This window comes from Corythoichthys intestinalis, chromosome 13, assembly GCF_030265065.1.
Source record: "Corythoichthys intestinalis isolate RoL2023-P3 chromosome 13, ASM3026506v1, whole genome shotgun sequence".
Taxonomy (NCBI): domain Eukaryota; kingdom Metazoa; phylum Chordata; class Actinopteri; order Syngnathiformes; family Syngnathidae; genus Corythoichthys; species Corythoichthys intestinalis.
The window spans coordinates 42,329,666-42,344,953 of NC_080407.1; the positions used below are offsets into that span (position 1 = coordinate 42,329,666).

Sequence of the window (15,288 nt, forward strand, 5' to 3'; positions counted from 1 at the left end):
TTTGTATATGTTAAAATGCTAAAGTTACTGCAGATCAATGTAAAAACAGCTGAAGTCTGGCTCATCTAATGTCAATGCAGACTATACACAAGATATACACAACCCCTAGCAAAAAGTCTCGGACGACCACTCACTCAGATATTTTATCACGTAGAACAAACTCAGATTAAAAAAAACTTGAAAAAATAATGAATTAGTTCAAAAGTGCAACTCTTGAGCATTCAGAAACACTAAAAGAAATGAATAAAAAACATTGTGGTGGTCAGTAAATGTTACTTTTATAGAGCAAGTGCAGGGAAAAATATATGGAATCATGAGAAACAAACAAAGAAATAACAATCAAAACACATCTCTAGTATTTAGTAGCACCACCTCTTGCTTTTTTGACAGCTTTCAGTCTCTGAGGCATAGACTTGATGAGTATTCTTCATCAATTTGGTGCCAACCCTCTTTAATTGCAGTTACAAGATCATCCTTGCAGGTCGGAGCCTTGCTGTGGACCATTTTTTTTCAATTTCCACCACAGGTTTTCAATAGGGTTGAGATCTGGGCTATTTGCAGGCCATGACATTGACTGGATGAGTCTTTCTCCAAGGAATGCTTTAAAAGTTTTAGCTCTGTGGCCTGATGCATTGTCATCTTGGAAAATGACATATTTTCAATTGAAGGGATAAGAAGGCTAAAATTTTCATGTAAACTTTTGCATTTATTGAAGATTTAACCACAGCCATCTCCCCAGTGGTTTTGCCTTAAATGCAGCCCCGTATCATCAAGGACAGAGGGAATTTTGATGTTTTCTTCAGGCAGTCATCTTTGTAAATCTCACTGGAATGGCACCAAACTAAAGTTCCAGCATCATCACCTTGTCCAATGCAGATTCTTGACTCTTGACAAGGTGATATAAGAAGTCCTGATTGATACTGCCGATGCCGACGAAACCAATCGGAAAATTTGACTGGAAATAATTATTTTTGTACTATTGTTGAGCAACTTGAGCTGTGGCTGTGGGTTTAGTCTATAAGTTCTATTTATTTCAATTGTATTTAAAGTAATGTCGTTATTTATGTGTGTGTATGTTATAATGTAGTAGTAATGTTATGATACAAAGAGTACGGCAGGACAAACTCTTAGGTGTAGTACTAGACGACTTACTAACATGTAAGGCCCATGTGGAGCGACTACGCAATAAGCTTGCTAGGAGCATTTCCATTTACTTTAGAGCCCAAAATATGCTAGATGAGAGGGCTCTATAAACTCTTTACAGCGCACTTGTCTTGCCGCACCTCAGTTACTGTTCGGAAATTTGGGGACACACACACAATTCACCTTTATCCTCTTTTTATCGTTCAAAAAAAGGCAATTCGGATCATTCACAACGCACCGCTCAGAGCACACACAAATGAGCTCTACATTAAATCCAAGCTATTAAACTTTTATTACTTCATGACTAACTTCAAAACTGTTCAAATGACGTACAAGGCCCACGCAAACTGTCTCCCGCCTAACCTACAAAAGCTCGATTCCAACTGAGGGGATCAAATTACGAGGAATCAGATTGTTTTCCTATCAACCTTAAAATCTTTCTCGATTACGAACATTGGGGCTTGCCTATGGAATACATGTGATGCAGCACTTACGAGTATAGAATCATTTAGTTACTTCAAAAAGATGTACAAGGAAACCATTCTAAATCGCTACTCGAACCAAAATGACACATAACTCCACTGGCACACACACATCCACAAAAAAATGTTCCCACAACAAAAAGACAAAGACAACAAAAGGATGATTGAATGTCAGGGACAGAGACTAAGACATAACATTGTACGCCCTGAAGATATGCCCTGCAGCAAATTTAGATCTCTAATCTGCAAGTGCAACGTGCGCTGTGTGCTTTTAACGTTAGCTGAAATGGAGCTGCTTGACTGGACGCTAAGCTCATTGGACAGAATTTTCTCTACAATGCGACCTACACCAAACCAACGGCAAAAAAAAAAAAAAAAAAAAAAACGGAAAATAAAAGCTCATGTAATGTGATGTATGCAACTCTACCATGCTAGACTGTGCGTCCCGGGCTGTAGGGGGACGGGTATTGATGAGCATATGCTTTTTCCCGTCTTCCTTTGTCTGTCATCGGTCTTTTCGGGCAAATTATTCCATATTTTGTGACGGTCAATGATTCTCTTTCTTTGGCCAAATTATCCCACATTTTGTAACTGTCAATGATACCGATGATGTTGACAATAAACATTTCATTCATTCATTCACTATTTTTTATGATATTATTTATCTATTTTAACACTATATTCATGTTGCTGTGACAATTTGCAAATGTTATATATGAAATATAATATGGATTTTTTTTAACCCATACATTTCAAAATAACACATTTTAGAACTATAATTTCAATTCCGTGATACGTGATATGAATATTTTTGCTTAAGGTTATCATACTGTCAAAATCTCACACTCAGTGGCATAATGCACTGTCATCTTGGAAAATGACATATTTTCAATTGAAGGGATAAAAAAACTGTCTTATATGTCAAAGTAAACTTGTGCATTTATTGAAGATTGCCTGACATGCAGCCCCATATCACCAAGGACTGAGGGAATTTTTATGTTTTCTTCATGCAACCATCTTTGTAAATCTCACTGGAACAACACCAAACAAAAGTTGCAGCATCATCACCTTGTCCAATGCAGATTCTTGACCCTTGACACCTTGTCAAATGCAGATTCTTGACTCTTGATAAGGTGATGATGCTGGAACTTTTGTTTGGTGCTGTTCCAGTGAGATTTACAAAGATGACTGCCTGAAGAAAACATCAAAAGTCCCTCAGTCCTTGATGATATGGGGCTGCATGTCAGGCAAAGGCACTGGGGAGATGGCTGTGGTTTAATCTTCAATAAATGCACAAGTTTACATTGAAATTTTAGACAGCATTCTTACCCCTTCAATTGAAAATGTGTGTCATTTTCCAAGATGACAATGCATCATGCCACAGAGCTAAAACCGTTAAAGCATTCCTTGGAGAAAGACTCATCTAGTCAATGTCATGGCCTGCAAACAGCCCAGATCTCAAACCTATTGAAAACCTGTAGTGTAAATTGAAAAAAATGGTCCACAGCAAGGCTCCAACCTGCAAGGATGATCTGGCAACCGCAATCAAAGAGAGTTGGCACCAAATTCATGAAGAATACTCATCAAGTCCATGCCTCAGAGACTGCAACCTGATCCGAGACTGGCGATTCCATACTTTTTTGCTAGGGGTTGTATCCTTTCATAGGAATGTTCTCGACAACAACATCAAAACAAAGCCCTGGAATTGATATCTAGCACCGTCAATGGCCAATGAATGATCAAGGAAGTCCCATCACTAGGGGTGCCACCCGTCCCTTGAAATAAGGAACGATCTGTAATTGGGAATTAAATGTTGTGTTCTGTATTGAACCAATACGGAATATATATGAATTGGTACATTTCTATGCATTTTAGGAGTTTTGTGGATGTCCCTTTTTTTCCTGCCTGTACAGCTTTGGGCACGAGGGGGGCGTCCTGTATTTCAATTTCTGAAAGGTGGCAACCCTACCTAAGACCCCAAAATGCCCTGAAACCAAAAGTAAGTGACCAAAAATGAACTCTTTGGCTTCCACTGACAGCGATAGATGTCCAATTGACTCAAACTGGTAGGACTGGCTCTGAATCTTCATCTTCCAGTGCCATTGGCAGCACTCGACATCCATTTTTTCTTTGACACCCGATTTACACGACAGTGTACCCCAAGTTAGTGCAGAATTGTTCTGTGGTTTTTAAAATATACAATACCGACGTTTCAATCAAGCAATCCGTAACAGTTCGTACAACATTTAGCAAGTGTGTCCTGTAAGCAATAGGACTTACCGGGATCTTGATCACGTTGCTAGGCTAACACTCTTCTGTGATTTTATAAGGAACTGGGAAGGAAATAAGGAAATGTTCTCTAAATGAGAGTTGATACACTGACGTAACGCTGCTAGCTGGGAAGAACAAACCCCTCCGACATAGTGGGAGTGTGATATTTTTAAGGTGTGAGAGCGTAATTAGAAAATTCCGTTGAAAACGGGGCTAAGGTTGAGTTCTTCATGTGTGGGAGACCTAAAACTATTGCACATTAAAGTTGGAATAATCAGACCACGGCGCTCAGCGCGGTGGTAGCAGTGTTGGCACGCTCCGGCGAGGACTTTGGCGAGTTTGCCTCAACCTCTCTGCGCAGCTCGTCCACTCTGCGTTCCAGTTGGGCCCGCAGTAGCAGCAGATCCTTTAACGTCTGATGCTGCGGCACCTGCAAGGGAACATGCAGACCGGGAATGCTTGGAATGAATCTCTACGGGCGAGGAGGGACTCACCTGCGGTCTCATGCGTGGGTTCCATCGCGCGTAGTAGGCGGTCCACAGCTCCAGATGCCGGAGGGTAGCCAAAGGGTAGAGCGCTCGGTGGCGCTCATTCACGTAGAGAGGGTTGCGGAAATCGTCAAACTGGCTGGACAAAATTGTCGACGGGAGTAGATGGCAAACGAGCTCTCAAGGAAGAGTCTCTCACCTGTTGACGTAGGACCACAGGGACGCTGTCCTTGTCGGGATTTCCTGGGCGGCACGCTCCTCTTCAGAGTTGCACAGAAAGGTTCCGAAGAGGCAACTGTATAGGTGGTCCAGCAGTGTGAGCAGGAAAAGCTCATTGAACTCGAAGGCCGCCGGGAACTAGTGGTTTTAGAAAGTAAGGTCGTCGGATCAAGCCTGGGAAAATCGGATGCTACTAGGGTTGCCACTAGGACGGGACAACCTGGAAATTAGGAAGTTTGGATTGGTACCGTTGCCCAAACTTCCTAAATTCTAGGATGTCCCTTACAATCTGGGACTGTTGGCAACCCTAGGCACTACGCACCTGGCGGGTCATCTGCCACACGCAGTCCACGAATTGAACGAAGAGAGGAGAGCGCTCAGAGTTGCCGTGGTCATCTTCGCCGTGGCCTACGCGCTAACGATAGGAAAGCAAAGCTATTTTAAATTCGGTAGCTTCCATGATAGCTTTCAACTGTCCAAAGTCCATCGCTTCTAGGGATGTCAGACTTACAGCAGCAAACTTGTGTCCGAAGCTGATCCATTCCTTCTCCACCAGAACCTACGAGCAGAGGGATGATATGACAACGTGAAAGAAATGTAGGCCAGCGGCAGCATACCTGGAAACCTTGAAGCGTCCGGTAGTGGGAATCCAACATGAGCATGGCCAGAGACGTCAGCTGAGCAGTCCTGTCCCAACCGTCGCTGCAGTGGACCACCACCGACGTCTGCGCGCCCTCCAACTTGGAAGCTATCTGGGATGCTCCGCATAGCAGGAGCTAGCAAATACGAACCTCGTGAAAAAACATTCAGAAACATTCAGAAACCCCGGAATATAGGAAGTTCTGATTGGTACTGGCGGCTGTACTACTCGGAACTTCTTATATTCCAGGTTGTCCCACCCAATCTGGGACTTTTGGCAACTCTAACGTACCCCTATATACTCCAGCCAATGGGTGCGCTCAATGTTGGAGTGCCAGTGCGCTTGGTCGATGGTGGGGTATAGCACGTCCTTCAACTTCCTGAGGGACTCGCGCATCACGTGGATGTTAGGGATCTCCAGGAAGCTGAGCTCCACATTAGTGTAAAAGCTTTCATTTTCGTAGCCGCCGTCCTTTTCCTGCAACGGCAGAAGACTCAGTTAAAATCTGAAAGGCGCGACTTAATGGCAGTCTTCGTGGAGTACTTTGTTGCTCCGCGCGACGCTGTAATGTCTGGCGTCGAAGATGCAGAGCTTGTGGGCCTGCGCGTTAGCGTCCATGATAAGCTGAAGGAGGCGCTCGTCCTCTTTGCAGCGGCGGTCTGTCGGGCCCACCAGAGGTTGGCCACAACGCACCAGGGCCGCCTGCGACTCGGGGTGGATCCAAGACAGCGTCTGGAAGCAGAGAGCGTCACAGATCGTCTCCATGTAGAGAAAAATCCCACCTACCGGAATGCGGCGCTTGGCCCGGAAGCCCGCCGCCCGCTTAATGTCCTCATCCGAGATGTTGGTGGGGACGACCAGTAAGGAAGGGTATGTGTCACACAGCTGGTAGGATGCGTTCAGGCGGCTGACAGTCCAGGACTCATTGGGGAGACCCTAAGAACTCGGAAAGTTCAAGACATCGCTCCAAAGTTCAAGACGTTTCTCACCTGTCTTCGCCACTCAGCCAGTGGGTCGTACACCTTCCAGCCATCTGCGGGAAAGCGTTGCTCGTAGCGGAAGGCGAATAAGGTCTGCGCATGGACATTTACGAGATTGAACAGAGAGACCTTCGCCGCGATTCTCACATATCAACTGACCATTTCGTTGGACAGCGGGAAAGCTCGCGACGACAGAGTCCTCGCCACATCCGTGCCGACCATCCCCGTCTTGTATGCGAACTTCAGACTCCTCAGGTCCTTGCAGACCAGCTCCAGTCCCTCAGTGTTCTCGCCTCCGTCTGGGATGCCTACTGTCTCCAGGCGGCTGATGACGCCCAAGTTGACAGCCAGAACAAACGGAGACTCCTGAGAGATTTGAGACTGGGAACCTGAGTTTTTGAGCACATTTGAAAAACCGTTCCACACGCTCCCCTTACAGTGCTGCTGAAGTAGAGTTTATAATCAGTGATGGTAAGAGTTCCGTTCAGCAAACCGCTATAGGGACAAACGTACGTCACGTCCTCCACTGGAGAAAAAGGTAAACATGTAAATGATGGGCAATCAAAAAGGAGGAGTTATAAACTCACTCGTCATTTGGATGTTTTCCCCCGGCAGGAGAGGAACTCCATTGGTTTTTTCCGTCATTTTCGGTCTCGGAAAGCTCTACACATAAGACACGGGAGTAATCGGTGAGATTCTTCAAACATGGACAAGATGTTTTAACCAAGGGCTTAGGTTTGCATAGGGATGGTAGGGACATAACACTACCAATTTGTCAGGATGCTCAAATTGTTCCCACCAACCTTTAAGCAACATTATCTGCATTATATAATGAGTTAAACAGGTAATTTAGATTGTCTTCCCATATATTGTAAGTATAGAATTGACCCTACCATAAGTGAATTATTTTCATTATGTTCAAACTAGGGCTGTCAAAAATATCGCGTTAACGGGCTGTAATTAATTTTTAAAATTAATCCCGTTAAAATATTTGACGCAATTAACGCACATGCCCCGCTCAAACAGAATAAAATGACAGTACAGTGTAATGTTACTTGTTTTGTGGTGTTTGGCGCCCTCTGCTGGCGCTTGGGTCAAACTGATTTTATGGGTTAGTACCATGAGTGAGCATGGTGTAATTATTGACATCAACAATGGCGAGCTACTAGTCTATTTTTTGATTGAAAATCTTACAAATTTTAATAAAACCAAAACATTAAGAGGGGTTCTAATGTAAAAAATCTATAACTTGTACTAACATTTATCTTTCAAGAACTACAAGTCTTTCTATCCATGGATCGCTTTAAGAGAATGTTAATGCCATCTTGTTGATTTATTGTTATAATAAACAAATACAGTACTTATGTACCGTATGTAGAATGTATATATCCGTCTTGTGTCTTATCTTTCCATTCTAACAATAATTTACTGGAAAAATATGGCATACAGTGGGGAGAACAAGTATTTGATACACTGCCAATGGGAAAACTCATTGGCAGTGTATCAAATACTTGTTACTTGTTCTCCCCACTGTATTTTATAGATGGTTTGAATTGCGATTAATCCCGATTAATTAATTTTTAAGCTGTAATTAACTCGATTAAAAATTTTAATCGTTTGACAGCCGTAGTTCAAACTCACATTTACCCCTTTTCACTTTATGAATGCGCCGGTCCATTTTTTTCCCCTTTCAAAGGCACGTTTGATTGGCTGACGACTTGACCCACCCCCCGATACACACACGCACGCTCACAAAGTCCCGACAGAAATACATGTCGACAACATACCACCTCCTCCCTTCCTTTCGAAGGGGACGGATGTTACAAGTTTTCTTCGGCCAGCAGCAGCCACTTTAAGTAATTCAAAAAGATGCCAATGTTGTGGACGTGGGGAAACACACCACTAATTTTGCTACTGAAAGTCCAACCTGCATTAGAGTTAACATAACATTAAACTGTGTGAACTTGCTAACCTGCAAAACTCGAGTAGGAAGCTGCTTAGAGAATTGTCCTACTGTTTGTGTTTTCTACCGTTAACGTTGATTAAACTGTGAGAAATGTAGTGAACTCTGCTGGGAACTATAGATACAGAAATATGTGAGCAAGCAGCTGCTTAGAGAGAGACGGGTGCTGCATAACCTAATATGTTGCTCACACAACACAACATAATTAACTACACTACCGTTCAAAACTTTGGGGTCACCCAGACAATTCAAATGAGTAGAAAATATAGTCAAGAAATTGACAAGGTTAGAAATAAGGATTTTTATTTGAAATAATCATTTTCTCCTTCAAACTTTGCTTTTCTCAAAGAATGCTCCCTTTGCAACAGTTACAGTTTTGCAGACCAATGACACAATAGCTGTTTATTTGTTGAGGTAATCTGGAGAAACTTCACACCACGCATCCAGAAGCACCTCCCACAAGTTGGATTGGCTTGATGGGCACTTCTTGCGTACCATACGGTCAAGCTGCTCCCACAACAGCTCAATGGGTTGGAGATCTGTTGACTGTGTTGGCCACTCCATTACAGATAGAATACCAGCTGCCTGCTTCATTCCTAAATAATTCTTGCATAATTTGGAGGTGTACAGGAGGTCATTGTCATGTTGTAGGATGAAATTGACTCCAATCGAGCGTTGTCCGCAGGGTATTACATAGCGTTGCAAAATGGAGTGATAGCCTTCCTTTTTAAAATCCCGTTGACCTTGTACAAATCTTCCACTTTACCAGCACCAAAGCAACCTCAGACCATCACAATACCTTCACCATGGTTGACAGATGACATCAAGCACTCTTCCAGTTCCAGTTGTTCTGCATCTCACAAATGTTTTTCTCTGATCCAAAGTCCAACCACTTCAAACTATGATTCGTCTGTCAATAACAGTTTTTCCAATCTTCCTCTGTTCAATGTTTGTGTTCTTTTGCCTATATTAATCGTTTGCTTTTATTAGTCTGTCTCAGATATGGCTCTTTTTTTTGCCACACTGCCCTCAAAGCCAGCATCCAGGTGTCGTCTCTTCAATGTCGACATTGACACTGGCGTTTCACGGGTATTACCCGTATTGGCCCGAATATTAGACGGTGTTTTTTGCATAGAAATGAGACTGAAAAAGAGGGGGTTGTCCTATATTCGCGGTCTAGACATTATACCCATTCATGACGCTAGATGGCGCCAGATATCATTGAAGCAATGTTCTGTCATGACAGATCTCAGCTACTCTCCTCATTCACAACACTAGATGGCGCCAGATATCGTTGAAGCGATTTTCTGTCATGACAGATCTCAGCTTCTCTCGTTCAACTAGTTTGCATTATTTTATTGCAATTTTTTTTCCTTATTCAGATTTGTTTCAAGACTGCAGTTACAGTTAGACTTCATTTTGATTGTTAATGCAGTTATTGCAATTTTGTTGTTTTGTCACAATAGATTGATTTATTTACATTTCAAAAACCAGAAGCCATTCATTTACAAATGTGATTGCACATTAGTTTACATATTTGAATGTTCAGATATTAAGACTTTTTCTCTCAAATATATTGTTATAATCATATGTTTCGGATGTAATTATTTTCTGTATAAAAATTAATTTGGTGTTCAAAAAGTCTTTTTTCAAACTTGAGTCTTGAAAAATAGGGGGTCGTCTTATAACCAGGGTCGTCTTATATTCGGGCCAATACGGTATTTAATGAAACTGCTAGATGAGGACCTGCGGACCTGCGACGCATCTATTTCTCAAACTAGAGACTCTTATGTACTTGTCTTCTTGCTCGGTAGTGCAGCGGGGCCTCCCGCTTCTCTTTCTACTCTGGTTAGATCTTGTTTGTGCTGCTCTCCGAAGGGAGTGGTACACAGCGTTATAGGAAAACTTCAATTTCTTGGCAATTTCTCTTATGGAATAGCCTTCATTTCTAAGAACAGATTGTCGAGTTTCACGTGAAAGTTGTCTTTTTCTTGCCATTTTGAGACTTTAATCAAACACACAAAGGTGATGCTCCAGATACCCAATTAGCTCAAAGAAAGATTAGTTTTATAGCTTCTCTAACCACCTAAACTATCTTGAGCTGTGCCAACATAATTGCACAAGGTTTTCTAATCATCTATTATCCTTCTAAGGCAACTTAGCAAGCACAATGTACCATTAGAACACTGGAGTGATGTTTGCTGCAAATGGGCCTCTTTACAAAACTACGTAGATATTGAATTAAAACAGAACGTTTCCAGCTAAAATAGTCATTTGCCATTTTAATAATATATAGAGTGTTTTCTGATTAGTTTAATGTTATTTCCATTGAAAAAAACTGAGAAATTTCTTCCATTTTGAAAAAAAAAGTGACCCCAAACTTTTGAACGGTAGTGTACATCCGTTCGGAGTTAACGCAACACCCAAAACGTTAGCTTACCACGTCCGAACTCTTGAAATAGAGTCTTTAGTTGTGAATCAACAGTCATGTATGTATATAATTTTTTTTCTCTTTTTTTTTTTTATCCAGCGAGCTTTCCCCACACGAGCGTTGCGACTGACTGGTCGATCCTGATAAACATAATGAGCACCCCTGATTCAGCCTATCAATTAATTTTAGGTTCATATTCATGAGAAATGTAGCCCTGACCCCCATTCACCCAATCTGTTTAGTAGGGCTGCCGCTATCGATTATTTTAGTCAAGTAATCGGTTAAGGAACATGAAACATTTAAATACCTGAGCTGAGCCTCAAATGGTCTACAAAATTATAGAGAAAACCACAGACTTGGTACAACAAAAGAACAATTGGCCAACTTACATGGCAAAAGTCCGCTAGCTTAAATGCTATAAAATGCCAACTTTTTTTTTTTTTTTTTTTAAACAATGCTCTGAACCAATGGTTCAGACTAGGGGTGTAACGGTACACAAACATCTCGGTCCGGTACGTACCTCGGTTTTGAGGTCACGGTTCGGTTCATTTTCGGTACGGTAAGAAAACAAAACACAAAATATAAATGTGCTAGTTGTTTATTACACACCTTTGTGCTTTCAACAATAGGAACATTAGCCTATACAAAGCTAGAATTCGGCTCAAAAAGTAGCGGGTATTTAAAGATAATAATCCAACAACAATTTGCCTTTCAGACCTCGCGTATTGGTCAGATTTCTTTCTGAAAGAAAGACGAAAAAAGAAGTCCTGTGCTAAAGAGAAAAGCAATCCCAATGACAAAGATTTTAACATGTATTTTACAAGTGAAATGCCTCAATGAATCTTTTTTCTTATGAACAGTTTTCAAAAGCTTTATCGGTGGATTTTCTTAAGTTAAAGCACCACACAGAAATTAATAAATTTAATTGTGTAAGCAGGATCTGTGTATTATTCTTATCATTTATTTACAGGTGTTTTAGCTCATTTCAATTTATTTTATTTAAATGGGCTAGTATTTATTTTATTACATGTTTATATTTTACAAATGTGATGTAGTATTCATTTATATTGTATATTTTTTGTATAACTTTAGTTCCTTTGTGAATATTAGTTCCTAATTGTTTTGTTGTTGTAGGAGGGTTTTGTATTGAACACAGGGCCATGTTGGTTATTATTATAGCAGAGAAGACAGCAGTAAATCAACTAAGACAAGTCAACTGTGCCCCGATCTACCACTTAAAGAGATCTGATGGACTCAAAAAGTGGGTTACGATTGCATATTAGTTTGAAAATCGACCGAATCCACCGTATTTTTACACGAGTGACTTACGGTCTGCCCAATCCTAGCTAGTAGTATTGACGCAGGAGGGCCGCGTCTCGCGTCAAATAATAAACTCTGCCGTTCTTTTCGCGTGCGTCGCGTTGAGCCGCTTCTGGGACGCGTCTAACACGCGGCCGCACTGCGACTGGTGTGCATTGGCTGATTGACTTTAACGCCCGCGTTTCACTGCGTTGTCGCGCCGTTGACATTTCTGGGTTATATACTGTCCTACCGTGTTGGTCCTCATTATAGTAGAGAAGACGGAGTAAATATAATCTACACAAAGAAACTGTAACCCGATCGACTCACAGCCTCGAAAAGTAAAGGTTACCTTGCATCAGAAACTCGTTCGGTACACCTCCGTTCCGAACCGAGCACCCCGTACCGAAACGGTTCAATACATGTACCATTACACCCTTGGTTTAGACACATATTCCCACTTAAAACGGCTAAATATACTTACAAAATAAATTATGAATGCATTAAAAAAAAACATTAGCTCAAACAAAAACTTCGCTTATGTTGGTCTTAACAGAGAGCAGCTGGATTCAGCCATGTGAAATGAGGCAGACCAGAGGGCAGCGTATCCAACCAAATCAATCAAACTCGATGCAAACACTTTCAAAATAAACCATTACAACATTTTAATTAAACGAATACTCGAAGCAGTAAAATTCAAATCTTTTTTTCCTAATCGAATACTCGAGTTAATCGATTAATCGTTGCAGCACGAGGCATAGCAAGGGTCCCCGGCGGCCCCAGGCAACAAGCAACATGGGGCCCTTCTGAGTCACGTGACACACATACTCGCGCAGTATAATGAACACAAAGGTTGGGGGGGGGGGGGGGGCGCGCTGCGTGCACGTGCGGTCATATTGGCCATAAAAGTGGCGAAAAATAAGCACTTTACACTGACTCATATGGATGTACTTACATTCGTTCATGGACGCACACATTTTAATAGGTGGCCGTCCTCTGCTCGAAATGCGCACCTTACGCCTTTTCTCGCTCCCAGAATACGCAGCGCTTGTGACGTAGGACAACAACAGGACTGGTTACTATGGGAACGTACGCATACCCAAGGAACCTTGCTAAAACGAGTATTAAAATTGCTAATAAAATCGTTTAGGATTATTTTAGATGCATATATGTTAGATTTTTCTGATAGAGTATTTGACGAGGAATACATAGACCCATTGATAGACTTTTTTTGGAAAAATCATTTAAGTAGTCACATGAATAATGAGGTGGGCTGTGAAAACAACTCGGCAAGGACTTTCCAGAGAGTACTTGGTGTGTCACTCTTTAAACAGTCATGTGGTATTAATAGCTGATTGGACTTTGTTAAACATGTATAATCTACGTGACATGGTTAGTGCTGATTGGAATTGATAACAGAATCATTAGATAATCTGCCAAATGATTCCATGGTATTGAAACACTCCCTACTCCCCCCACTCTGGGGGCCCCTGCTGGCTGGTGGCCCTAGGCAATTGCCTAGTTTGCCTAATGGGACGCGACGCCGCTACTGTCTGCACGACTGTTTGGTCTTATTAATGTTCCATCCTGAGCAATAAGTGTACATGCACGTTATCGTCCCTACCAATGTTGAGACCAAACCTACGCCCTTGGTTTCAACCTTGACGGACTCCAAAAGGTAAAGAAGCCGGAGAATCGGATCCTGCAAAGTGATAGAACGGCCAGAAAAGGTGAAGCAGACACTTGCCAAAGCAGAGGAGGGATGCTCGGAGTCTCCGTCTCCGTGGCAACGGAGCCTCTCGTCCGCAGGATCCTGTTGCGCGTGCGTAGCAGCCAGGAGGAGCAAAAAAGCAGGCTTACAGTGTAGACACTGCACAACACTGACGTCCAAAAACATTCGGCTTGCTTTGTACCTTGTTGATGTCACAATTTGCAGAGATGTGACTGGATAACGTGGCCGCAATCAGCTGTTTACACCACTCCACGTGACCGCCCGTTGGACTACACGCACATATATTTGCATTAAAACGCGGCTTTTTTTTGTTCTGAGCTAAGCTAATGCTAGCTAAATATTCAAGTCTGGTTTTCAAGACCGTTTTGTCAACAAACGTTTTTACATCAACTATCTAGTAACGTCGGCGTATTACAAAAGACATTCAGGAAACACATCTACTGTCCCAATGCTCGGTTTTTCTTCTCAGACGTTTCAAAACCAATCACCTGTCTGGATCGGGTCCACTTTCGCTGTTGACAGCTGGAGAACTCCAGGTTCCATTTTGGTCGGCTCCTAGTCCGTCCGCCATCCCGACCGACGATTTTGCTGCTTTCAGGCGCAGTTTTTGGGTCAAGTGGGCGTGGCTCGCTTCAGTTTCCTCTGACACAAAAGACTAGGAAGGATGATGATGATGAACGCGACGACGCTGTCGAGCCACAAACACAGCTCGAATATTTAAAAACAAACATTCGTGAAAAAAAACATTTGAAAATCGTGTTTTCAAAATTGAATCGAAACACAGACACGCATCACCTTAAATTAATTTAATCAGTAATATTTACAGAACCAAGCAGTTGAGGAGTATGGGGCGCCGTTTGTAAAGCAGCTCATGCTGAAAATTACGACATTTTCTCACATTTAGCGCCACACAGTGTTTAAAATGTGGTGTAAAAAGTTTAGTCATTTTTTTGTTGCACATTTAAATCATTATTTAGCAACTTCAATATTTATTTTTAAATAACAAGTATTGGACCTTAATGTTTAAATCCAGAATTAAATATTTAAATCTTAAATGTAAATGTTAAATTTATATCCTAAATTTATATCTTAAATCCGAATGTTTAATATATATCTTAAATGTAAATGTTAAATGTAAATCTTAAATTTAAATCCTAAATGTATATATATACATATATATATATTATATACATACATATATATACATATATATATATATTATATACATACATATATATACATATATATATACACACACACACCAAATTTAAATGTTAAATCTGGAAACTGTTGAAACTTAATATTTAGCTTAATATGCAAATTCACATGACTGGAGACCGGAAGTAACCAAATAAAAGCTGGAGCAGCTCAGACTGTTTGCTCAGTCCAGTCCAACAGAGACCCCTTGTGGCTATTCATAGTAACTTTACTAGGCTCATGTAAGCAAAAGTGACATGAAAAACACACTCTTTAGTTTCTCTTAAATGTGTATTTTACCTAGATATTATTATCACAATGATTCATGTCCAAGAGCCGACTGCTACCGTTAAGTAGGTTTTATTCATCTTCAAGCAACATAAGCAAACAGTCTGAGCTGCTCCAGCTTTTATTTTGTTACTTCCGGTTTCCAGTCATGTAAA

At 41.4% G+C, this 15,288-nt stretch overlaps 1 protein-coding gene across 4 annotated transcripts; it reads right to left on the reverse strand.

Moving 5' to 3' along the window:
• Window positions 1-2,998: 2,998 nt before the first annotated feature.
• On the reverse strand, window positions 2,999-15,282 carry mtmr1a (myotubularin related protein 1a). Of its 4 annotated transcripts, none has more exons than XM_057855500.1 (16): window positions 14,137-15,282; window positions 13,830-13,917; window positions 13,664-13,729; window positions 6,811-6,886; window positions 6,661-6,749; window positions 6,383-6,589; window positions 6,233-6,316; window positions 6,030-6,179; window positions 5,787-5,975; window positions 5,535-5,720; window positions 5,221-5,379; window positions 5,115-5,162; window positions 4,926-5,018; window positions 4,584-4,741; window positions 4,391-4,523; window positions 3,002-4,326 (listed from the first exon to the last, which is right to left on the reverse strand). In XM_057855500.1, the coding sequence occupies exons 1-16, from the start codon at window positions 14,217-14,219 to the stop codon at window positions 4,171-4,173; spliced, it is 1,965 nt and encodes a 654-aa protein (XP_057711483.1). In that variant the 5' UTR covers window positions 14,220-15,282; the 3' UTR covers window positions 3,002-4,170. The 4 variants fall into 4 exon arrangements, 3 of the variants coding, with proteins under 3 accessions (XP_057711485.1, XP_057711484.1, XP_057711483.1); XR_009066737.1 differs by having other exon boundaries at window positions 4,244-4,326; window positions 4,391-4,519; XM_057855501.1 differs by lacking the exon at window positions 13,664-13,729 and having other exon boundaries at window positions 3,000-4,326.
• Window positions 15,283-15,288: the final 6 nt, after the last annotated feature.